This window comes from Corvus kubaryi, unplaced genomic scaffold (assembly GCF_017639235.1).
Source record: "Corvus kubaryi isolate FWS band 111438036 unplaced genomic scaffold, C.kubaryi_AGA036_p1.0 split1-37296, whole genome shotgun sequence".
Taxonomy (NCBI): domain Eukaryota; kingdom Metazoa; phylum Chordata; class Aves; order Passeriformes; family Corvidae; genus Corvus; species Corvus kubaryi.
In genome coordinates, this window is record NW_024582075.1 from 11,613,640 (window position 1) to 11,638,776 (window position 25,137).

A 25,137-nucleotide genomic window follows, 5' to 3' on the forward strand; every position below is an offset into this window, starting at 1 on the left:
TCTGGCAACAAAGCAGTTGCTTTGAACTGCGTTAAAATTACTCAAAATGGTAGAACAAAGTGTTAATTTTGACTGACCTGAAATTTTTTTTAGCAGCAGTAAAGCACTAAGGACAACTTCTCTGAGAGCAGATGGGTTAGCAAAAACACAGTGGATTGTTTAATACCTTCACTACTTTTGTTAACTAGTTTCTTTGACCTGAGCAATAAGACTTATCCAAAGACATCCACCCCGTTCTTCTAAAGTCCTAGCTCTACACACTCCCACCAATGATAATTGGATAACATTCTACCATACACGAAGAAAGATAACCTAAGAAAGGTAAAATTTGATCAAAAAGGGGCTGAGCATGTCTGTGCCAACACAAATTTCTTGGATCACTCTACCCTACAGAGTAAATAATCCTGTAAAGTATTTAATCCCTAAAATAATACATCACCAATTCATGGTAATATCAGATGCTAATAAGCCACTGCTTCTGTTAAACCAAAATCTGTTAGACATCAAGATGTATCTGCTCTTGAAAATATCAGACCTAAAAGTTTACAAAATCATAGAAGAGGTAAGACTGAAAGTCAAAGTGGGTCATCTGGTCCAACCTCACTGCACAAGCAGGGTCATCCCAGAGCACACAGCACAGGATTTTGTGTCCAGACAGTTCTTGAATATCTCCAGGGAGGGAGACTCTACAGCCTCTCTGGACAACCTGTTCCAGTGCTTGGTCACTGCACAGTAAAGAAGTTCTTCCTCATGTTCAGGTGGAACTTCCCTGTGTGTCAGTTTGTGCCTGCTGCCTTTTGTGCTATTGCTTAGCACCACCAATCCATCCTCTGGACACCCTCCCTTGAGATACTTGTATGTATTGGTAGGTCCCCTCTCAGTCATCTCTTCTTAAGACTGAACAGGCCCAGCTCCCTTAGCCTTTCCTGGTAAGAGAGATGGTGTCATCCCTCAATCATCTTGGTAGGGCAGATTTGCTGCAGTTTAAAATCAGCTGGCTTGTATCATTTCATATTAAAGACTGATTAAGCATGACTCCCAAGTTATTTACCTCTACATTCCTTTCTTCAAAAATATCAGCTGCTAGACAACATGAAATCCTTCAGACCTGAAATAAATACCTTGCCAGGCATATACAGAAGAGAGTGAAAATATATTTTTCATAAAACTGTTTTCCCTGTTAGTTAGATTTCTTGGTTCATTTAATAAAATTATTCCTTTCAAAGCATTATTTTTTTTTACGTAGCCTATAAAGTTATCTTTACTCATTCGTATTTAATGAAAGATAATCTCCCTTTGTATGTACAAAGCAAACAATGGTAACAAATTAGAATGCCAAAATTCTGAGTAAGAAAAATTACCATTAGAAAGCAAAAGACCAATCTGTGTGTCTTTTGAAAAAGCTTGTCTTTAAATAATGAAACCTCATATGCACTGACACCCATGAACCCTCCCTATGAATGAGTCTTTATTTACATGGAATTTATGATATTTTTAGTGTAACACTTTTATGTTTAAAAAATCTAATTTTGTTATTTTCCATAGATTAATGAAGCAGAATGAAAGATCTATCAAAAAACCTGTATTTCTGCAGCAATTTCTTATAAAATGTTTTGGAATAATAGAAGATTCCTACCGGGTCTTCTGTTTTGTGGTTATTCAGCAAATCAGATAGGAAATCATCGTGAAGACTTTCTCTCCGAATCAATGTAAATTCACGTAGGAAAACTGCTCCTTGATTTTGGTCTCCAAAAACCTAGAAGGAAAACATGATATTAGGAAATGCAAAATTTTAATACTGTCATAGACATGATCCTAATATTCAGAAAAATATGACTGGAAGATTAAAAGGCCAGTTAATGGTCCTCTGTCTTCCACTACTACATTTGTTCCAACCAGACAGCACTGCCATTAATGAGAACATTGACATGCATTTAAAGAATGTCAGTAAGTTAATAAATGATTTCCATTTACATGAAATTCTGTTGTGAAAGAAGTTTATATCTTGTTATTTACATCTATGGTTTGTATGACAGATAATGTTTAAAAACTCTTTTGTGAAATGAATTAATATTTAAATTGTATTTTTACTTTATGTAACAGATTGTGTTTGTCCAGCATTTTGACTGCTCTATCATATGAAGACAGAGCTTAAAATTTCAAAGGGACAGAAAAAAATTATTTATAAATACTTTGGCAAGCAAACTCCAATATGTACATGCATTAAAAATAATTTAAACTAATTTTATATCTATTGTTTTTAAGAATATATATAAGCCACCTGAGAAGGAGGTTGTTTGTTCAGTGATTAACTAACCAATTACTATCAAAATGCCCTAGGTACAATTATGACATAGATTTGTATTTATATACTTTAGAAATAAATAATGAAAACAAATCCACATCATTCTTCAAGCTCTCACATCCATTTTTTCTTTGGTTGTTCAAATCAAAGAACTTTTTTTAGCTATAACATAAATTTAAAGTGTTGGAAAGCAGTGAAATGTCAGAGAGGGTTTTGGAACATGTCAGAACACTGTCATTTCATTAGACTGTCTAATGAATTCCATTACAGGTGAAACATCCATAAAAATTGTTAACAACCAGGAATAGGGGCTATATTATCTCTGGAAATCTAGTAGATTTTTCAGTTACCAGCACTTCACAACATATTTGAGAGAACAGTATGTTTTATCAAAATGACTAAGTAAGAATACTTTACGATTTGACAACAGTGACTGCAACACTAGTGGGAATTAGACAAATGCAACTACCATAAATAATTTATTTGTATGCGATTCTGGTTTATGCTCCAGAAAAGTATCTTCTTCTGTTTCTCCATCTCAGAGATGGATACTGTATAAGATACTATAATGTAATATAATCAGGAACAGTGGATATAGTATTTCCTCACTCAGATAAGCACAGTACTTAAAAATGGACCGTTACTACTGACAACAGCTGCAATAACTACATTTTACTAAGACAAAAGTCCATGATCTGCTGCTTTTATTATGATTATTTCTTCTATAGCCAGGTGCCATAATTAAGCTGTCTCTACTTATTCTAGCTGAGAAGCTGAAATGGCCTGTGAGTAACACAACGTTGTAGTGTCCAGTGGGAGAATGAAGTACAGATTTGCCTTGCACTCCTTACAAGTGAGTTGGTACTGCTTTTTGGGAGGACGCAGTTCCTAGCCCTGCCAGCTAGGAACTGAGATCAGACCTTCTATAAAGCTAGAGCAATTATAAAGGGCTGACTAGAAGAAGATGATCTAATTAACTTACAGGGGGGATGGGAATATCTTTCTATGAAGTAGGTAATGGGAAGAATTGAGTCCCTGAATCCAAACTATATGACCTAAATATAATAGACTTTTTCTTTGATGCAAAGTTCTTGCCTCTAGTAGTGAAATAAAGGGCACCTAGTTCTGGTTGCTTTGAGATCCTCTGCTCTAAATTTTACATTTTCTTTTAAAAAAGAAGCAAGAAAAAAAATCATCCCATAAAAGGAATAGTTTTACAGTACTAGTATTTTAATATTTATAGTTAGCTTCCCATCTTGTGGATAACACTGAGAGATACACCCACTGATTTTATTCTTATATTATTGAGTCATAGCAATGAAGGATCCTCAGGGGTGTCTGAGGAAGAAACATGCATGTTCCCCAAAGAAAAAGAAGCTCTGTTACAGACACGTATTCTTTTTGGACAAATCATTATCTTAGAAATAAAAATGTTCTTGAAATAGCTCGTACTTCATAAAAATGTTTTAACTCAAGATTGGCAAAAAATGCTCAAACAGTAAAACTTATTTCAAGAAAGGAATCTGGTCTTTTACTTTGAAATAATAGCATCTCCTTGCGATTTTGAACACTTGTGATCAGCAAATCTAATGATAAAATTATAAAATCATAGAATTGTCTAAGTTAGGAAAGACCTTTAAGATCATCTAGTTCAGCTTTTAATCCAGCACTGCCAAGTCCACCACTAAATGAAGTCCCTAAGCGCCACATCTACATGTCTTTTAAATACCTCCAGGGATGGTGACTCAACCATGTCCCTGGGCAGCCAGTTCCAATGCTTGTCAACTTTTTCCATGGTGAATTTTTCCTAATGTCTAATCTAAACCTTCCCTGGCAAAACTTGAGGCCATTTTCTCTTATCCTATTGCTTGTTACCTGGAAAAGAGACCGACCCCCACTTCACTGCAACCTTCTGTCAAGTAAAGAGCAATAAAGTCACCCCTGAGACTCCTTTTCTCCAGCTAAATACCCTCAGCTACCCTGAGCCCTTTCCTCATGAGCCTTGTGCTCCAGACCCTTTGCCACCTCCACTGCCCTTCTCTGGACATGCTCCACCACCTCAGTGTCCTTCCTTTCACAAAGGACCCAAAACTGAGCACAGGATTTGAGGTGTGGCCTCACCAGTGCTGAGTACAGGGGAATGATCCCTGCCCTGGTTCTGTTGGCCCACACTGGCTGATAAAGGCCAGGATGCTACTGACCTTCTTGGCCACCTGGGCACAGCTGGCTCATGTTCAGCTGCTGTCACCAGCAACCCCAGGTCCTTTACCTATTGGGCAGCTTTCCAGGCACTCTTCCCCCACACCATGGTGCTGCTTGGGGTTGTTGTGACCCAAGTGCAGGACATGGCACCATGCCTTGTTGAATATCATACCATTGGCCTTGTCCCATCAATCTAGCCTGTCCAGATCCCTGTGTTACTAATTTCAGAAATCAAATTACAAAGTAAAGAGTCACTTCTTTACCAATGATTCACCTTCCTATTTTGCTTCTATACAAACATACCCAGATTCCAAAAATTCTTTTCCTTGTAAGTGCAGTCAGCTTCCTGTTATTAAAATTCCAGTCTGTTTTTCAAAATAAATGAAATTTCTTGATAAAGAATGCAGATGCAATATCAATAATCTCAATAATTATTGCTAATTGCTTATTGCTAATCTTTAAAACTTAACTGTCTACCCTATCAACATTTATGCTCCGACTACTTCTTATTACATAGGTGGGAAATAGGTGTCAGAGGCACTATTCAGAAAGAAGTGACAGAGCTAAGTGGTCAAAAAAAAAAGACATTGGGATACTGAAGATGAAGGAAGAAGATGAGAAATAAAAAAAACTAGAAGAGCATTAATGAAAGAATGATTTATTTTAAATTTAGCAAATATGAATTATAAAGTCTTGAAAAAATGAAGAGGACTGAAAAACATGTGGTCATCTAAAGAAGGTTATTCTCTGTTTGATGCATATAATATGCTTTTCTGCTTTGAGAAGTAGTTCAGAATGGGTTCACTTTAACTTATACATCATCTGATAAAACTTAGTTCAAGTAGAACATGGTCATCCTTACTGAGAGAGTTTGAATCAATCCATTAAAGATGAGTGTCAGTAAATTGGAATAATGTCTTGAAAGACTGTTTTCTATTTTTCAAGTTTTCCTTGAAGTCTTGGATTCATATATATGACCATTTCATTCTCTCAGGAAACCTATTTTCAGCATAACACAGCCACCATATCTCTCGCCTATCTTCATTCAGTTTATGATCAGGCAAGCTTAGAAAATATCTCCAAAAATAATCCAAAGTAGCCTTTCTTAAGCAGTGAGCAAACCATACAAAGAAAGAGTGGCCTGACAGAAGTCTGACCTTTAGCAGCAGCAGCAGTAATCAGCGTCAATATGTGTCTTTTCAAGAATTTGCAAACAACACTTTAAACGTTTCACTAGTGCACATGAAAATCAAAATCATATCATGTAAGTTTCTCAGCATGAGGAAGATACCTGGGTATTCAGGTACTCAACTGACATTGCAAAGAAGCCTTTTATGAAATTGATATGAGATAAAATTCCAGCAAATACCTAAACAATAATGTTTTTCTCATTTTAGCTCAATTTCTATCTCTCTTAAATAGATGCAAAACATTAATTTTTCCATTAGATCCAGTGGTGTGAGTCCATACAGCAGAAATTTTTGAGGAATCAGGCTTACAAATACCTAATTAGAAAATAAAAGACCCAATAAAAAACAGAGGATGAAAGGATGTATCCCAGCTAACTCTGTATAAGTTTTTTCGCACTTTATTACTGTCCCACCATGGAACTAGTTTCATTAATTTTACTATGACCAGCAATAAAGTAAACTACTAATAATTATTGTTAGCAAGGTGTAATAGTAATATTTTGCTGAATTCACAAGGCACAGGAATAACAACACATGCCTGGAATCTGATGCAAATAATCATGGTACCTTTAATATCACCTTTCTCAACACAGAGGAGAAATTTCAAAGTACGTTGCTCACAAAGCAGAAATACCAAATGTGGCCTCAAATATTTATAATTAACCATTTAGGCACATTCCAGGAGTAGTTTCAAGGTGACGGGTGCTCAGTTGAAGCTTTTTTTATTTTGTATATTCAAAGTCTAAATCACACAGAAAATTATCACTAACATCAAAACTAGAATCAAAAAAATTGTACTGGTTTATTAAAAATACTTCTGATAAATTTGTTTAAAATATCAGCTTTAAGTTTGCTTTTTTTTTTTTACCAGGAGGCCTACAGTGTTTTGATAATGAGAAGAAGGATTACTTTGCTAACTAGCAGTATGAATCTCTTGATTTTCTTGACAGAAACAAATTAAAACAGGAAACATGAAAGAATTTAAGGTATTAAATATCAGAAAGGGTGGCAGTGACATTTATAGTGAGGGATGACGAATGCAGGCTTTTAACAAGCCGAGTCATCATACATTGCACTCCAAACACCATAACAACTTGTGCATGTATTTCAACTCTGAATTACTCTCCATAAAACTTAAGAACAACATTCCACTTTCCTGCCCACACTTCTAAGGGAAAGAGTGGCGCACTTTTATATGAGTGACAAGAGCTTTACTGCATCCTCCAGCCCTGCCAATCATGCAAGAAGAAAGGCATCCCAGAAGACTCAAAGTGTGTATAAGCAGCGGCTAGCTGTCAAATAAACTTGATTCCTACCTCTCCTGCCTCAAGAAATTGTTTAACAAAATCTCATAGGGAATTCTGAAATAAGAAAATTATTACCATTGCCTTACAAATTCTGCCATGGTTTTTACTGCAATGTTGATTCAAATTTTCTTTTTCTTTATTCTCCAAAACGAAATTAGAAGAGGGGTAGGTAGAGGGTGGTACAAGTCCAATACCATGTCACAAATTCAGAAGCAATTATAGTCTGGCTCCACATTTAAATTCTAAAAGCTGTTTGTCTTTAACAAAGTCCATGCAAGAATTTAAGATATGCAGAAACATTACAGCCCAATTCTGCCACTGTTAATCATTCTGAACACTTTTCATTCCTCCATGGAGACCCAGAAAGCCATGCACAATTTAAAATCTATTCTGCATGTTGCCTTCTGGGAATTTCTTGCATATGAGCACTCTATGCTTTTAAGAGAAATACATCCTAAAGGAGATACTACCCTATTTAATTAAGGAAATCATTCTCCATGTGCTATGTTTCCTTATTATATGTTTCAGAAATGTTCAGAATTTTCCTAATTAATTTTCTATGTCCCCATAGGGAAATATGTGGATTCAAGTAAACAGAGACTGTGTCAATGCATTTGTAATAGGGTTTAAAATTTGAAGTATTTGCTGTCATGGAGTCAACTCCTGCTATAAACCAAAGACTGGAAGAATCCATGTGAGAGATAAGGTAGAATCCAAAGTAAAAATCTGGTATTTGGACAGAGGTAGAACAGCTCTAGCTTAGATTTTTCTTTCTCTTTCATAATTTCTGTCTCCCAGATTGGACCCTAGAGCTGTGACGATGACTGTTCTCCCCAAGGAAAGTCCCTTCCCTTCCATGAAATTTAATTTTCTTTGTATTAGTTCAAGCAAATGGTTTTATTGCCAAAACAACAACAAGGACAAAGCAACAAAGCTTTTATTTTTCTTTCATTTTTATGAGGTTAGATGAGATGATATGTTTCATTTCTAGGCCACTGTTAGAAAGTTAAAGAAAATTGTGAGCTATTTTAACAAATCATACACATGTGATGGCATTAAGCTCCCAGTGCTTAATGTCCTGTGACAGTCCCAGTGCATAGCCCTTTGACAAATGTGCTCATGTGAGTGTAGACAGTTTTCATATGAGCCTCTCCATTACAGGTATGCTGAACAGTCACTCTCCATTATTGGTATGCTGGAGTGGTGTCACTATACAGAAAATATTTATTACCATGTGAGAAGGCAGAAGAATATTCAGGTGATTGCACACACGACTCTCGTGCAGTCACAGTGAATAGAGAAAGCATAAGAAAGTAGTCATATTCTCAGCCTATTAACTGTGATCAGTTCTTCACCTTCAATTCTTTACTGCCCTTGGCAAAGGTTCAGCATCTCTGCTGAAGGTGGAAGAGACTGTCCCAGGGCTAAGCTAAATGCTGTCAGCATATTTCTTTTTCTCTTTCCTATAAGTAAGGTTTGAAGGGAAGTTCTCTTTGTTCATGCTGAATTTTCTTTTTTTCAAGGTAACCTTTAGAGGTCAGTTTCACAATTTTTCTTTTCATGGATAGTTAATAACTCATTCTTGCCTTACAACCCTTAGATTTTATGGCTTCGATTCTCAGCTTGCTAATTGTCTTTCAAATGGAAGAAAGGGTTGTCTAGATTTATGAACTAAATAAATTTTAAGCCAACATTTTTTACTACTGCAATATCTTCTTCTCATAGTTCAAAATAGAATTGCACGTACTGGGCCGGCAAAGTTATATAAGAGAAACAAACAAACAGAAAGTATTTACCCCTGTGGAAAACAAATTTTTGCTGAGACCTGATTATCAACAATATTGCTTTCCAATTCCAGTCTTTCCAAACAGTGATGAAATTATAGTTTCTGAATTAACAGCCAGTCTCTTAGGAAACTGGCTACTGTTTGTAGTAGGCTTGTAGGTTTAGAATTTTTAAAGAAAGAAGAAGATTCTTGTTTGGCTTCTCTGAAGATAGTCACACGGTGCCTTAAAATACAAACCCCAATAGCAACTTATTTCCCAAGGGAATGTTTTATTCAACGGTGAAATGTTCCCACCAGAAATCTTTTTGCTAGTCTTGAAATATATTTAATCTTTTTTTCTTTCCTCCTTGCCTTTCCACAGAGACTGAATTCATTATGATCTTAATAGTAATGTCCTGACTTCTTTTAAAACTCTGTGAAGGAAATGTGGGTTTGTGCTAATTATTTTCAGTTCTTAAACAACCACAATAGCAGAGTCTGGTTAATGTTTTCATTGAAGGAATTATTTAAGCTCCATTTCAGTCTCTCATTATAAATGAACAAAAGAAACAAAAAGTGATTTGCCCTCAAGAATTACAGCTTGAAGTGTCCCTCAGACAAAACCACTAGCTACTAACATCTTGGACAGACATTTGCAATGATGGGGATAAATTTGTAAAGCATGCACACGCCTACACTTGACCCACAGTGTACCAACAAGAGAGAAAGCCAATATGGTCCCATTAAATGGAGAGGCAAAAATGCAGAATGCACAAAACCACAGCAATTATCCTGCTGCCAAGCAACCATAGCAAAAAAAAAAAAAAAAGCAAAGGAAGGAGAGGGAAAGTGGAGAAAGAACAAGAAAACAAAAAGCAGACTGTGGGGATAAAAAAGGTGAAGTCCCATAGAAGCAAACAAATCAAAGCTATACAATTCCTTTAAAATCCTGCTGATTAAAACCTTCTTTCTGGCTGTAGTTAGCACAAAATGCATCAAGGTTAATAGCTTCACAAACAAGAGCTGGAATTATACTTGAGAATGTTACCTACTTTCTAATTTACTGGATACACAGGAGATATTTAGATGGGTATGGCATCTTATCTTCATGAAAGCTATTTTTTAAAAAAATAAAAAAACCTACTGTGATTTGGGAAAAATTGTATCCAAGGCCTAAACAGATTTACTTTCCAAAACAAGCCAAATAAATAGTTATTCAAACTACTTGAAAACAGGCACACAAATTTCTATGACACAAAACTAAAGAAAACCAAAATATAAGATCTGAAGAGTTCATTTTCTAATGCTTCTTTCACTGCCTTACTTGGCTGACCATGAACAGGTATGGAATGCTTAACTCAACTGTATTTAGAAGCTCCATCAGTTTTTAAATGGTCAGAATTAGTATGTGCCATGTGAGAAAATGGAGCAAGTAACAGCTTTAGAAATCGTTCTACAAGCCTCAGTGTGTTCATTTATCATGTTGTCACTGCTCTGCAGTATTCTCCTAAGGGCCAGACTAGACCACAAACTATGTCAAATTGCATGAACAAATAATGATCTGAGATTAGCAAGATCAGACATTCCCAAATGTCATCTAAGCAGCAGTACCTGATTTCAAATTATTATTGGCACAAAAGTAAGCATAAAGTAAGATTTGCCATTGTTTTGCGACATAGATCACAATTAGCTGTACTCAAATTATCACAATTTATTTCTCTTGTTATTTTTGAGCATGTTAGAAAAAACGATGGTAATGCAACTTTCCTATAGTGAGAAAATGACAAATATGCATTCAGGAAAATAATGAAATTGATAATTTAATTTAATCTAGAAACTGAATAATTTAAAGTCATAATTTTTCTTCCTCTTTGAATCCCATTGCTCAGCAGGTTTTTTATTTCATCTATGAATCCTCTCAGCTTCCTTGAATTTTCAGTTTTGGAAGAGGAAACTGACAGGTTCTCCAGAATCACTTCATCAAACTTTCTGGGCACTCTGGGCATTGAGTATTTTCGTTACAAAAATAAAACTTCACAATTATAATATTCACATTTTCTTCAGTACTTGAATTTTGGGCTTTTTGATGCAGGACTGATGAACATCACTTTTAAACAAAGGAATCAAACTACTCATTTGGCTTCTTCTTTTTAATGTTAAGTGTCATTATATCTTAGAGAATAAGGAGCTCTGCAGAGCTGACATTATGGACATTGTCTCAAATGGATTTCAACTACTTACAATGGAAGGCCCTGTATACATTTTTTTATCTCTATCATATTATTACAAAATAAGGCAATTGTCACAACATAATTCTTTACATGGGATTATTTATGAAAACAACAATTTGTTTATTACTGTCTTGTCATATGGTAGTGCCTCTGACCATCTCTATTAAGAACCAGAATTTCAGGAGTGGTACTATTTTCTGCAAATCATATCTTACAGTATTTACAGCAATCTAGATACTTCAAATAGCTAAAGCAGTAGTAGAAAACAGTAGTAATGCTACCTTTATGACTTACCATTCAATTTGATAGGTTTCAGTTACCTCATTTCTCTACAACAAAGCACTGCATATTCTATTTATTCCGGGTAAGTATGTCTTTTCTTGGCTGGGTAGCCAAACTACCATTGTTTCCATCAATACAATGACTGGTTTTGTAATCAGATTATTAATCGTTATCAGATTTATAAGCTTTTGTGACAACTTGTAAAATAACTGAAATAGAAGCCATGATTTTCTTATGTCTGTGAAATATTAAATCATCCAGTAGGAAAATTATGAAAATAAGTAGCTCCATGGCATGACATTTTTTGTATGTCTTTACAATGTGATTGGCATAGTAATAGAAGACTTAATTCATAGACTCTGAGAAACCTATTTCTTCAAATTGTATTTTAGTTTAAAAACACTCCTTATGAGATTTGTGATGCTTCTGCCAGTGGTAAGACTGGTTTTAATAACATTAGAGTCCTTTTCATTCTGAATAGTTTGTGAATATAGGAGGGGTTTTGTGGGTTTTCTTTTCCTTTGGGGATCAAAAAAGACAAGGATGTGTCTTTATAGGATTTCTCCTAAATGTGTCCTTGGAGGTTTCCTTCTTTTATCCCTCCATATTTAGTATACTTCTATCACATGTGTTATCAATGAAGTTGGTTGGGTCAGACTCTTGCAAACAGAATTTCTAACTCCTCTCAGTTCTTTATATCCTAAATAAGGATCTCAGTATTTCTGGAGATGATAGTAGCAGGGCATTTGACACAAATTAGCAAGTAACAGACCAGATATCCAGCTGTAGTAAATTAGAACAGCTTCATTTAAACTATTGATTTATACCAGCTGAAAAATTATACCTGCTTTAACAAAAATACTTGGTGGTTCGTTTTTTTTTTTTTGTAATCACAGCAGGACTTTCTAATTATTTATTCAGCGTTCCATACATTTTTTGGGCTGCACTGCTTAGCAGGTTGCTATGTTTCTAATTTACTTTTAAAGATATTTTGAGATGTTGATGTCTGATTGGAGTGGCCATTGACACAGCAGCTGCCCAACACTATCAGATGGGGCGTCCAGCCAGATAGCAGCTTCCTCACAGTTTCCAGCTCATGCTAAACCCTGCTGCCTCTTCCAAGCACAACCAAGATCCCCTTCACTTCCTGTATTACAGGGTGTCACCCTATCTGTGCATTAAACACAGCACCCCTTTTACACTGTGTTCGTACAGTCAATAATGAGAGAATTTCCTAGAACACGAGTCATATGCCTTTTGTGGCAGACTTACTTGAAACTCATTTCATGTTAGATACTGTTCTTAGTTTCACCGAGTGATTTTTCTGCATTTTCAGAGTTTCATAGTATTGAAGGCCAGAGGCCACATTCATTACCAGGCTATACATTTCAGACATAATTCCTGCATTAAGCAATCAGTGTTCTCCACATTTCTCATAAATAACTTTTAGATAAAGGAAAACATATATTTTAGAAGAAGCATCCCATCTCAAAATGCATCTTATTACTTGATGATTAGGGAGCATAAAGTAAAATACTATACTAGCATATGTTTATTAGAGTCATTACACCCAAATTCCTCCAAAAATAATTTTCATTGTAGTTTGTCATATCTTTCTGTTTAAAACACATAACTTAGTGTTTAAGTCCTGCTTAAATAAAAAAGCAATTGTATAATTTTATATACAAGTGAAAGAAATACCAGCGAAGTATAACATCCAGCAGCTGGTAATAGCTTCTAGAAGATAACTGCCTGTATTTAAGGCTGCGGCATAGACAGAGGCAGAATACAGCAGCCAAGAGAGTCTGCACAAAGGTAGACAGAGCAGAGAACCAAGCAGATTCTCAGTATGCTCCCAAATGCCTGCCATGATGCTGCTCTGAGGGCCTGCTTGGCTTCAAGAAATTTGAATTTGATTCCCAGCATGAAGTTACTGAAACTGGTATGGCATCCATGTAAAACAGGAAAACTCATGTCTGCTCAGGGTTTAATTTGTATCCCAGAGATAAAAAAATCTCAAAACAGTAGTACAAAAACAGAAAGAGCAAAAGAGTAATATAATAAAAAAATCTTCAAACTCAGTATAATAAAAAAATACAACAAAATAGAATTAAAGTGTAAAAAAAAAATCTGTACATGGAACAGATAAATTTGGTGGCTTTAATCTGTAAATCTTACACTTACATTAGCTAAAAAAGAAACCAGAAACTAGACTGGCCTTTTTCAGAAATAAAATTTTTATATACACAATCTTCTTTGAAGAATGCAATGAATCACTGAAATCATGATCATCATGAAGGTGTGTATGACTCCATCACTAAGTGGAAGTGGATAAAGCTCATGGATTTTGAAACCTGAGTTTTAAACAGGAAGAATGTAATCTATTTAACAGATGGAGTACATTTTTGTCCAAGTTTATTTATTGACACTCAGCTGTAGACTTCCTGAAAATAGCTATCAATGCCTAAATGTTGTAAGTGCATATCAACATTCAGTGCCAATTTGTAGTAGAACATCTGACACAACTAACATTATACAAAGCATGACACAAAAGACCAGATGCAGGCCATTATAAGGAGAGAAGACTCTTTCTCTCACATCTCTAATAGAGTGCACTCAGTCACAATATATTCCAAGAAAGGAAAACGTGGTGCTATTTCAACACATGTGAAACAGCCATCATGTTAAAAAGAAAAAAAAAAAAAAATCTTTGAATATTACATGCTTTACACCACCAGATTTTATTACACCAAGGCATCATGATTCTGGAAGACAGTTGTGGTCTTTAAGAAGCAATGTAAGAACATATCTTTTGCTAACAAAAATTAAAATTATTTAAAACTAAATTTACAGTCTGTTGATATGATGTATCACCTGCCCTGATACTTTCAGCAGCAAAACAAACACGCTGAGCTGAACTCACTTTTTTTACAGCCTCACATCTCAAGAACAGAAACAGAACTGTGTTTTCTGGCTTCCATAAGACAGTTTTTTACATCTTTCTCATAGTCTTCAAGTCTAAGGAGAAAATAATTATGGGCATTTTCTGTGTCTACACAGGAGTACCTCCTGCAGCGATTGCTCTCACAGGCCCATCTTGATGAAGGACATTAAATTTCATGTAAATAATTTTTGAGATAAAAAGTTTTGTGTTTCTCCACTTACACGTTAGAAAAAGGCAGCTAATTTTATGAATGACAATGAAGAATTTTGTAAGAGTTAATATACTCCAAATCTTAGAGTAGCAAATTGCGATACTACGCATAATAGCTGCCAAAGAGCTCTCACTACTTCCTGAGTCTAATGCCACCATCATCCATCTCCTTGGCACTCTGGTAACACACAACAGCAAGGAAAGCAGGAAAAATGAACTCTCACACAATGGTAGTTGAAATGATGGATGAGAACATAGATAAACAATTCTCACTGTAGTTTAGAGGCTTACTCTTCTTCTGGTTTCAGAATCCAAATAAACTTATGAAAGTCAAAAAACACAATTAATTAATTTACTAAAAGTATCTATGAAATGACCACTACAGTTCTAGAATTCTTTCAAACACAGGGATAAACAGAATCTACGTACTTCGAAACACTGTATTTAATTTATGACATAGGTTCCTGGTATTGAGATAATAAGGAAATAGAGGAACAAGAAGGCAGTAAGAGTAAGTAAACACAGTATTATTAGAGGATATTGTTACAGTTAATAGATTTGGAAAAGAAAAACACAATACGCATCACATATTTTATATATATTAAAATACATTCCCTAAAACAATTTTTTCCAATTTGAATTTATATCCTTACAATCCTGTTTATTCAAGCTCTATTAGCATTCATGGTATTGCTTTACTGTTGTTGAAAGTTAATGAAAAAGTGTCGTAGACTGGCAATGTATGAGCCTTTGCTTGCTTTTTCCAAGTAACTGCAACTAATTTTTAACCAGCTGTTAACAACCTTTAACAACCTCTAGATACACATTGGTCAAATTTTGAATTAAGTCTTGTTCCTCAACACCTTATTAAATTAGTAAGTTGAGGGACAAAATCACTGAGCATGGGACTGTGGTGACACTTGGAACAACAAAAAACTGGATGACATTCTGTGAAAAGATATGCTTATGGATAACCTACAAACAAAAGCTAAACAGACTGAACAAATCATTTGCTGCCCAAAAACTGGCTCAGCAATGACAGTTTCCAAAATATTATTAAGCAGCCTGTAGAAAATAAAGTAATTGTCTCATTGTAAAAAAACAGAGGTAGTGATCAAAATAATTACTTTCAAATTTGAGTCACTGGTGAGTCAGACAAGGCTAAGTGGGACTAGAGATAGAGCAGTACTCCATCAGGCAGCCCGTGTGTTTAAATAATTCTCTGAATCACAGATGAAGGAGATGTTTCTTGTTGCTGAGTATTATTTTTCATTTATAACTATTATAAAATAAAGCCAACTTCGCTTTTATGATTAGAATGTCAAATTATGAGGAATTTTGCATTCACACTAAAACTTCTACAATATAAGTTTAGATAGAGGAGTGGTCACAGTAAGTCATCTATTCAGTTCATAAATACATCAGGCCAAGTAGAAAATCCAGACATTATATTGAAACTAACATGTACCATAGATTCCAAGTGCTGCATTCTGAGTTATTTCTATGTATTATTGCCTTCCATTACACACATTAGGTATTGGGATATTTTTTAGTTCTCAAATTTGTCATATTTTGTCCAACAAAATATATAACCTCTTGATCTATACTTCTGTCTCATTTGAGTGTATGTTTTGTTAAAGACAGAAACTAATTTCATTCCAATAGGAAGTCAAGGAATTTAAAATAGAAGTCTTGTCTTGACACATGAAGCCATGTTTCACACTGCTATTTTAATACCAGGTGGGGTTATTCTGAAACAGCTTTTCAATGTGAGTACTGGTAGAGCTAAAGAGAAAAAAAGAAGTAGAAAATTAGGGTGTTGCATAATGTTGGTGGTAGGACTAAATGGTCCTGGAAATTCCTCTTGGTTCTATCTGCTCTGGGACACATACCCTTCTGATAAACATACTTCAGCATGCAAGTCACACTTATTTGAGAAAAAATGGGCAAAACACTCTCTCTTTCACTAGACCCAAGGCTTTGAAATTGCCTTGCTTCAGACATACTTTTTCTTCTCCAAGTAAGAGTTTTAATCAGATACAAGTAATCACAAGTTCATTATGTATTACTTTCCTTTATTATTTACTTCAAGAACTAAACTCAGAAAACATTTTGGCAAGGATTGGAAAAGGATTATTTAAGGATAATTATACAAAAAATTTTGGCACACTTCAGACATCTTATACAGCACCGCAATATTAATGGTACCTCCTTGTAATCCCTAAAACGTATTTCTATGAAGTATTTTTATCCAAACTATAGCAGGACATCACGAACCAGGGAAATCATCACTTGACTCATCTCAGGCAACTGTAAGTCTTCTCTACAGTATGTATTTTCTCAGCTATTACACAATCTTAGACATCTGTGAGTGCTCTTCCAGGATTTAGCAGGACTAAAGAGGGCTCCCTTACTACAACTTTAATTTTATGAAATGGGAAATGTGATCACTTGAGTATATCAATATTATTGAAATAATGCAAGAAACAGGTGTTTTCCAATAAGAACTCAGTTCCCAGTTGTACTGTTCCATTGAATGGATTCCCCTACTTCTCTGTTGCCTGACAGTGACCCAGTTCCAGAGATGCTATATTTATTCATGTGAAGAAGAAAAACTTTTAAAGGTTGTTCAACTATTTAAAGTTCAGTTCTCAAAAAAATGGATCACTGCAGTTTTAATCAAATAATTTTTATCTGTATTACACTAGCACTTAAATAATCTAAACACAACACTATGCAGCTAAGAAGGGAGCAAGTAATGATCATTGGTTTGATGCACTTTTATGGGCCTGTAAATTGCTTCAGAAAAATGAATGTCTGACTCCACCTACAAAAAGCTTCGTATTTCTAAAACCAAAACCACAAATGGTTTTGAAGTTGCTTAAATATTTGGTTTCTTGTTTTTCCCATCACTTTCATTTCTCCCAGGAGAGGAAAGTGCTAAAACTCCATTAAGACAGACCAACTGCTCTTACAGGCATCCCAGATCAAGAAAGAGCAGGAAATAGTAGCAGTCTTACATTAAAATTTCAAGCAATTCCTCCTTAAATTTTGCAGATTCTTGTGCACATTCTAAATCCTTGAGGGAATTAGGCAAACTAAATCTAGTATCCTTATCTTCCAGGATTCTCTCCTTAACCGAATAAACATCCCCAGCCAGGGTTCATTGAATAAGGACCATGCAGCTCTTTGTAACATTACCTTCCTAGACAAAATACAGATAGACTCTGCATTAACCTGATATTCAGGACTATTTTAATTTTCTTTTAGAAATAGGCTTCTTTAGTTAGTTCTGTCTAATAGACATACAGAAAACTGCTTTGAATGTGCACAAAAATAAACTGAAGCCAATGTAAACTAAACCCACCTATTTTATTTCAAGCTATCGCATTTCACTTTTTGTTTTACTTATAGCAGGTTTGAATTTTGAAAAAAAAACTTTACTGATTGATGGATTTCCCTTTCGTATTTAATTTGAAAATATAATTCTACCAAAACAATAATGAAAATGAGTCCTGGAAGTAGTTACTACCAGCTAAAACTTGAAAATGTCCATTTTCTAATTAAACTAGGTGGATAAATCTTTGTTTACTATATTTCAAAATAAAAGAGCACAGACTCTTCAATACTTGCATCACTTTTTAAATGCATAACATTGATGCAGCTGTTCCCATCTTTCAAATAAGAACATGTCAGATTTGATGCCTTACAATTTGAATTTTCAAGGCCTCTCTTTTCACAGCAATAATACCTCTGTGGAACAGCAAATTGCAAAATTGGATTAAAATATATAGTTTTACTGACATGAAAAATCATCTGTATAAAGTAATTTATGCAAAACCAAGTAACTAGTATCAGTCTACCAATTATATGTAATTATCCTGCCTGTCCAACATCACTTTTTTACCCTTCACTCTAAGTAGCGCATTGATGCTGAAAAATTTTGAGAGACCCTGCTACGCGTTGAAAAATCTTTTGCCCTGGAGAATTTCTTTGCTTCTGCATTAAGAGGTCATTACGTCAGATTAACTGTGATTTGAGGATCAATACCACTCAGAATTGGCTTTCCTTTTCAAAAGCGTTTGTCCCACTACATTGAGTACTACTTTACTTGCAGGGAATTAACAAGTAGGGTTTGCTGGTCTGACATTGAACAGCAAGCCATCGTTTAGCTGCTTCTTGTTTGATCCATCATCCAACTTTCTAATCAGAAAGGAAAACCACATTCTGAGGGAAGCCTGACAGATCACATCACCAGAGCAGATCTCAAACCAACAAGGCAGTGATGAAGCATTTGCTCACCACAGTGCACATCACTCCTCTTAAGAGCTGAAGTGTAAAACATAAATGACAAAAAACAGAGACAGGCAGTCATCTTTTAATGTGCAAGAGGATGTCATGTGAGAAGAATGGGAATTCATCTTCAAAACTTTTCCTCAAGTATTCTGCATGAAGAATGTATCTCTTTAGGTAATATACTAACCTAGTAGCAGAGAAGGAAAAACTAAAAACAAAAAAACCACTGTTGCCAAAAGGACAACATATTCCAAAACAGCAAGGAGAGGCTTTTTGTAATCCATCCTGTTCTCTGAATTTCTGCTACAGGGATCTCACACACTTGGTCTCTGAGGAGGAAGAGATGCCAGCTGTCCTCCTCCTGAGCAGCCCCTAGCTGTTAATTCATGAAGTGTCAATGAAAGGCCGCCTGTTCTCTGTGTCCCTCTGGCTGGCTGTCTAGAGCAGTGGGTGGTGACTAGTGGGATGATGTAACCCAAAGTGGCTGTCGGCAGTAGGTCACGGTTCATCTGCTTCCACTAAGGAATTGCAGCTGTGCAATCTACAGCCTTTACTCAGGAGAAGACTGGCCACATGCTTGAAAGCATTCTATAGCTGTTACTTCTATCTTCCCCAAAGAAAGACACAGGAAAGGAGGAAATTAGAGAGAATGGCAGTGGGTCACTGGTATGGCTGACATCCAGCCTCAATGAGACAAGGACCATTAAACCAAGTAATCACAAAGTATTAAGACATGAAGTGAAGACTTAAGGAATAGAAGTCCTAAAACAAGCAAAATGTTTGAAAATGCTGTTCAAAGTCTCCAGCCTCCCAGGTACCAATCCACCTTCTGAGCAGTGCTATGCTGTGACATGAAGCACAAAGCCTGCAGAAACAGGTAATAGCAGTAATTAAGAAGAAAGGGCTTGTAATTCAGAAAAACAAGGTAACACAAAGAAGTGGAAAAGAATGAAAACATGTTAGGAAACTGCTGATTAGATCCTTTCATTTCATAGGAAAGGTGCTGGATTTCCCATTTCAATGTGTACCCCTTGTCTCTCATTTTCATGATAGACATTCTAGTGAAGATCAAACCAAGCAATTTTTCAAGAACAAAAATAAACTAAGGAAAATTCAATTAAATTTGAAAGGAAAATAACTCAAGTTTGTCCTATAGGTATAAATGTGGTCTAGCCTGGTAGCAGGGATGTGCCTGTGTGTGCACCCAGTTAACTTCAGTCATGAAATCCCTACAAAATCCAGTACCTCCCCAGGCTGCTATCTGCATCGGTGAGAAAGTGGATTGATTTGGAACACTGAGTTGACTACAACAGAGGGGACTTACTAAATTCTAGACATTTTTAGAACAACATGTCTCTCTACTTCATCCAGAAGTATTCCATGTGGAAATTTTGGATTGTCTTGAGGATGCGTCCTGAAAAGTAGTAAAAGTGCATTTACCAGTTTGTATGTTTCAATATGGTGTTTAGCACCCTGGGTGGAGGAATCCCAACCTTCCTTCAGATATCCCCTAAAAGATTCCTTTGCAGAACTGAATAAAAAGTGCAGAAATATAACAGTTATAATAGTCAGTAGGAACTCTGCAAGTGCAGCCAGGGTCATGTACAACAGTCCTTTGTACATGGTTAATATGGTTAGAAGCTAGTTTGTCTGTAATCCAAGCCAACCAATAATGAAGGATCATGCATGTGAGGGAGTGGTCACAAAGGACCACCCAGGTATAAAAAGTGGTTCAGAGAGTTTCACCTGATCCTGCCAAAGACAACAAGGAATCTTGATATCATGATTTGGACAGTAACCAATCATCCAGTCTGAAAGAATTAACAAGAGTTCTATCCTATGCCACGGGCTTTTTATTAAATAAACGTTCTGCATATGAGTGTCTGTGCAATAGCCAGGCACTAGCTAAAGAAAGAGACAATTGATGTATGTAGCCACAATCAGAAACAATACAAGAAGAAAACTTCTGGAGAACAGAAATACATGAAACACATTTCACAAACGCATATATTTCATATGCAGTATAAAAAGTCTGACATCCAAATTGGTAAAAAAACAATAAAAAAGAATTAGAACGGAAGAGTTCAGCTGGAAGGGATAAACTATGATCATCTAGTCCAAATCCCTAATATCTAGGTGACTGATGGAAGACTGTCAATTTTCAGCCTAAGCCCTCCTTTTAAAAGCATATTTTCACATAAATTATGGATCTGTCATGTTTGGTAAGAAGTTTCACACACATAGACATTCAGGTGACTTGTAATACAATTCTTTTGCTTATTAGAACAACAGAATTGCATAATGACAAAAATAAAGAACTGCTGCTGTAGACCACCTTTAGCTGTCAAAAGGCAGAAATGGAAACAGGATTCTTCAGGTATGTAGGCCAAAAACGTAAACCAAAATCTTTCTTTATTCAGGGCGAGGAGGAAACTGAAGCGCATTACACATAAAGAGAAGAAAGCTTGTTTTTGTAACTCTAAATCAAAGAAGATAGAAAGTTTGGTAAAATACAATACAAAAACAGATTTTAAAATTCCACTGTAAAGTTGGGAGAAATCACAGAAAACATCAATAAGTGGAGAGCAAAAATAAAGTAGGAATTACAAAGGGTGAAAAAGACACAAACTTGGCTTAGAAAATTAATGAAGTCCATGAGAAATAGCAAGATTTTTGTACAATTATGTAAGAAGACTGATCAGCACACTGAACAGACTAGAGTGATATGCATAAGATGTAAACCTAATTATAAATCAACACCCAAAAAACTTCTGAATGCAGGTAATGTGACAAAAGAATTATTCAAGGAGAGTGAAAATAAAACTGTCAGGCATACTTTTATGTATTTAAAAATTATCTGTGAGAAAAATTATTCTGTGAAATAATTACTAGAAAAGAATACTCTAATGACACTGTAGAATAAGTCTGCCAATCACAACTAAGTCCAACTTGGACACACGCAAAGATCTCATTCTTATTATTGGAGAGCAAATTACTGTCAAGGATTGGGGTTTTTTACAGAAAATTAATACCCCAAACATACTTTGGAAAATAAAAGACTGCTAACAGTGGTAGGCTTAGTAATTTGTACCTGTCATATTCATTGAAAAATGAATGAAAAGCATTTCGTCAACAACAACAGCAAAATAAAAAGGAACTACTTAGTTTTAGTAAGCAGAAATGAAATAATGGAAAATATACTCAGATGTTTACTTATTTAAAGAGAAAGATTAAAAGATAAAAAGTAAGTTGATAGAACAGGGTTTTTTGCAAAACTGTCAGTGTGTGAACATGAGAGACTGTGAGGATTGCTGGGTGGAACATTTGGGGGGGGTGTGTGTGAGCGGAAGGGGCAGGCCGGGCCATGCCCTGGTGAGGTGAGTCCCTGCCCTGCACAGCCCAGCCCGGGTCTGTATCCCAGCCCCACAGTGGCCACCAGTCCCTGGCACACTGGAGGCAGTGCCCACACCCCACCCCTGGAGCCCCAGTCTGGCCTTGCAGTGGCCAAATGGCCTGAAGTCCCACCTGGGGGAAGAGCCCAGGAAGGCCAAAGGGTATTTAACCTGAGATATGAGGCAACTGCGTCTTGACTCTACCTCCTCTTCGAATTTGTATCAGCTGAACACTGTTTGAACCAGAAGTGGTAGTTGTATTTGCTCTTTTCTATATTTTTTCTTTCTCTCCTTATCTGTCATCTCCTGGACACTGGAACAGGTTGCCCAGAGAAGCTGTGGGTGCCCTATCCCTGGAAGTGTTCAGGGTTGGATGGGGCACTGAGCAACCTGGTCAAGTGGAAGGCGTCCCTGTCAATGGCAGGGGGGATGGAACAAGATGATCCATAAGGTCCCTTCTGACCCAAACCATTCTAGACTTCCATGAGGATAAATAAAACAATCTGTCTTCTGAAAGGATCTTTTTGAGTAAACCCTTTAACACTTTCTTGTACAAAACTCTTTTGTGATATGAATAGAACAAAGTTATTACTACATCAGTCAGTACCATAAGCCTCCTTCTTTCATGGTATGTAGTTTTTCCTGCAAGTTAAAAAAAGCATCACGTATGACAATGGGATAAATTAAACTCAGTGAAAATAAAACTTAACAGAATTTTGAATTTCCAAATACCAGAAAATACTGATACCAATTTCTTCTACATATTTTATAATGATTTTTATTACTGTGAGGCCTGACTGGAAAATTGGAATATCAATATTAGCTTTTGTCTCATGTTAAAAACACACACACACAAAAAAATCAAAGTAGTGGGAACGAAACGAAAAGAAAAATTCTGATATGCTTTGATATTTTCAGTCAAAAATATAATTGAAAGTATAACTGAAGTATAATTGAAGTATAATTGAAAGTATCTGAGTTCATGGACAGTTCTACAATTTTCACTTACAAGCTTTTGCCCCAAATAATGGAATAAATGTGTTGGAACAAATAACAGAAATTTTTGCTGCATCAAACTATTCCTTTATTCAGAATTAATAATTTTAATGTAACGTGTTTTTATAAAGTCTGCATCTGTGTTTAAATAAAAATTCCCAGAAAAATAATAATTTCTCCTGCGCAAAATTTTGCTTATCTTCTGTCAAAACCACGATTTTCTGAGAAATTTGCTCACGTATGTCTTACAGTTTCTTATACTTCTTAGTGTCAGATCTGAGCGGCTTAACTTCTTTCCTTACTGAATGGCTCTTCACCTTTTTTGCTGGTTTTACATCAAGCAAGTACAGCAAAATTGCACTGGTTTAGGAACAGTAAAAGCCAATTAGAACTTTTGTTCTAGAAGATAGCTAGAAGATAAAGTTATCTAGAAGATAAAATCCATATAATCGTCCCTTTTTCTTTTTCTCTTTCTTTTCCCTTTGCTTTTTTGATAAATCATCTGCATCTGTCTTTTTTGAAACCTCACAGTTTATCTTCTTGGAAGATTAAAAATTCTGTCCACCTGTATAATGCTACTTCTGTTATTAAAAGAGACATGATATCCAGAAATTGATATTTAAAAGAACTTGTCTGGGTTAAGATTCACAGAAAATGTACAGACATTGATTCTCTCCTCATCCCTTCCTTTTCCTTTTATCCCCACTACCTGGAAATGTGCTATAAAAAGAACATATTTAATACAGCACTGAAGTGTTCTGTTTTCTTTTTTAAAACTCTTATCTCACACAGATTTTCATTCACTTTTACAAACTAAATCACTTTTTGACAGAGTTCTTTCAAGGCTTTTGCTTTTGTACAATTATGATGCCAAGCAGGTTTCAAACATATTTCTGACACAGTGGCTATCTGCCATCAGTGACCACCTCCCTTCCTTTCCTGTTTTCTCTAAAGCTGACCTATATTGCCAGCCCCACCACCTGGGAAATGCTTTTCACATATATATACAGCTGTAGAGAACTTCCCAAATTCTGGCTGGGAGGCAACACAAAAACCTTGTGGTCTGAGGGAACCATCGGAGCAAAATACAAACTTTGCGTCCAGCATGGCCATTTGTGCTACCCGAACCCCTGCATGTTTCTCATTGCTCTAGGAGCACTGAACAGGGCTCCAGAAACAGCACGTTTCCTCCTGCTTCCTGCTAATGATCTGAAGTCTGGCAAAAGAGCTCGAACCTCTCCCCTCTCCACACCCAATCCCTAGGTCATTAACCTTCCTAGCACTGACAACAACGACAAAATCCGAACCAACTTTACATATACAGGGAATGGCTTGCCAGTGCTGAGAAAATTTGATCTGTAGCAAAAATCAACCCTTCTGAGCCCAGCGTTATTTTTAAGAGCCTTTTGGTTATGGGACATATTAGCATTTTGCACTCTGCAATGAAAGAAAAAAAGCCAAATCCAAATCTCCAGCAGTTTATTCAACTTGCCCTCAATTCCACTACTCCTTTCTCACCCTGCACACCCACACACATTTTATGTCTTTATTACATCAGAGAATGCTGTCTCAATTATGTAGTACAGTATAGTACAGTACATCTGGTGGCTTAGGAAATAAATCACAGGGCTATTTTTTTAAGCATTTAAATAAAATTGTTTTATCATTTGCTTCTTCCTACTAACAACACCATCAGTCCAAATGGCTTGCTTGGCTTTGTAAGCTTTCCCACAAGCTCACCAGGCCTGGCACAAAAATTTCACAGCTGTGCCATATGTTTGACAGTGTTAACAATGAGTCCCTGGTTACATGATGAAATTTCATTTTGTGTTCCTCAAGCGTCCACTCCCCACATTCTACGAGGATGACAGACAAGTTTGGGAAACCAACCCTGTCTCCCTTTCTAGCAAAAGAGGTATTAGTGAACAATAAAAACCAACCTTTTTATTTGGGAACTCCCAACATCTTTTCAAAACACAGCTGGAATAAACTCCAAAGCATTAAGGTCTCAGGTTCC

General features: G+C 35.9%; 1 protein-coding gene across 2 annotated transcripts in view; it reads right to left on the bottom strand.

Annotated features, from left to right (window-relative positions):
* The window catches only part of ADAMTSL1 (ADAMTS like 1), a 415,229-nt gene that overhangs the window by 312,418 nt on the left and 77,674 nt on the right, over window positions 1-25,137 (bottom strand). For both annotated transcript variants that reach the window (XM_042013122.1, XM_042013121.1), the window contains exon 2: window positions 1,637-1,756. In XM_042013122.1, the coding sequence (XP_041869056.1) occupies window positions 1,637-1,756 (120 nt within the window). The remainder of the gene's footprint in view (window positions 1-1,636; window positions 1,757-25,137) is intronic.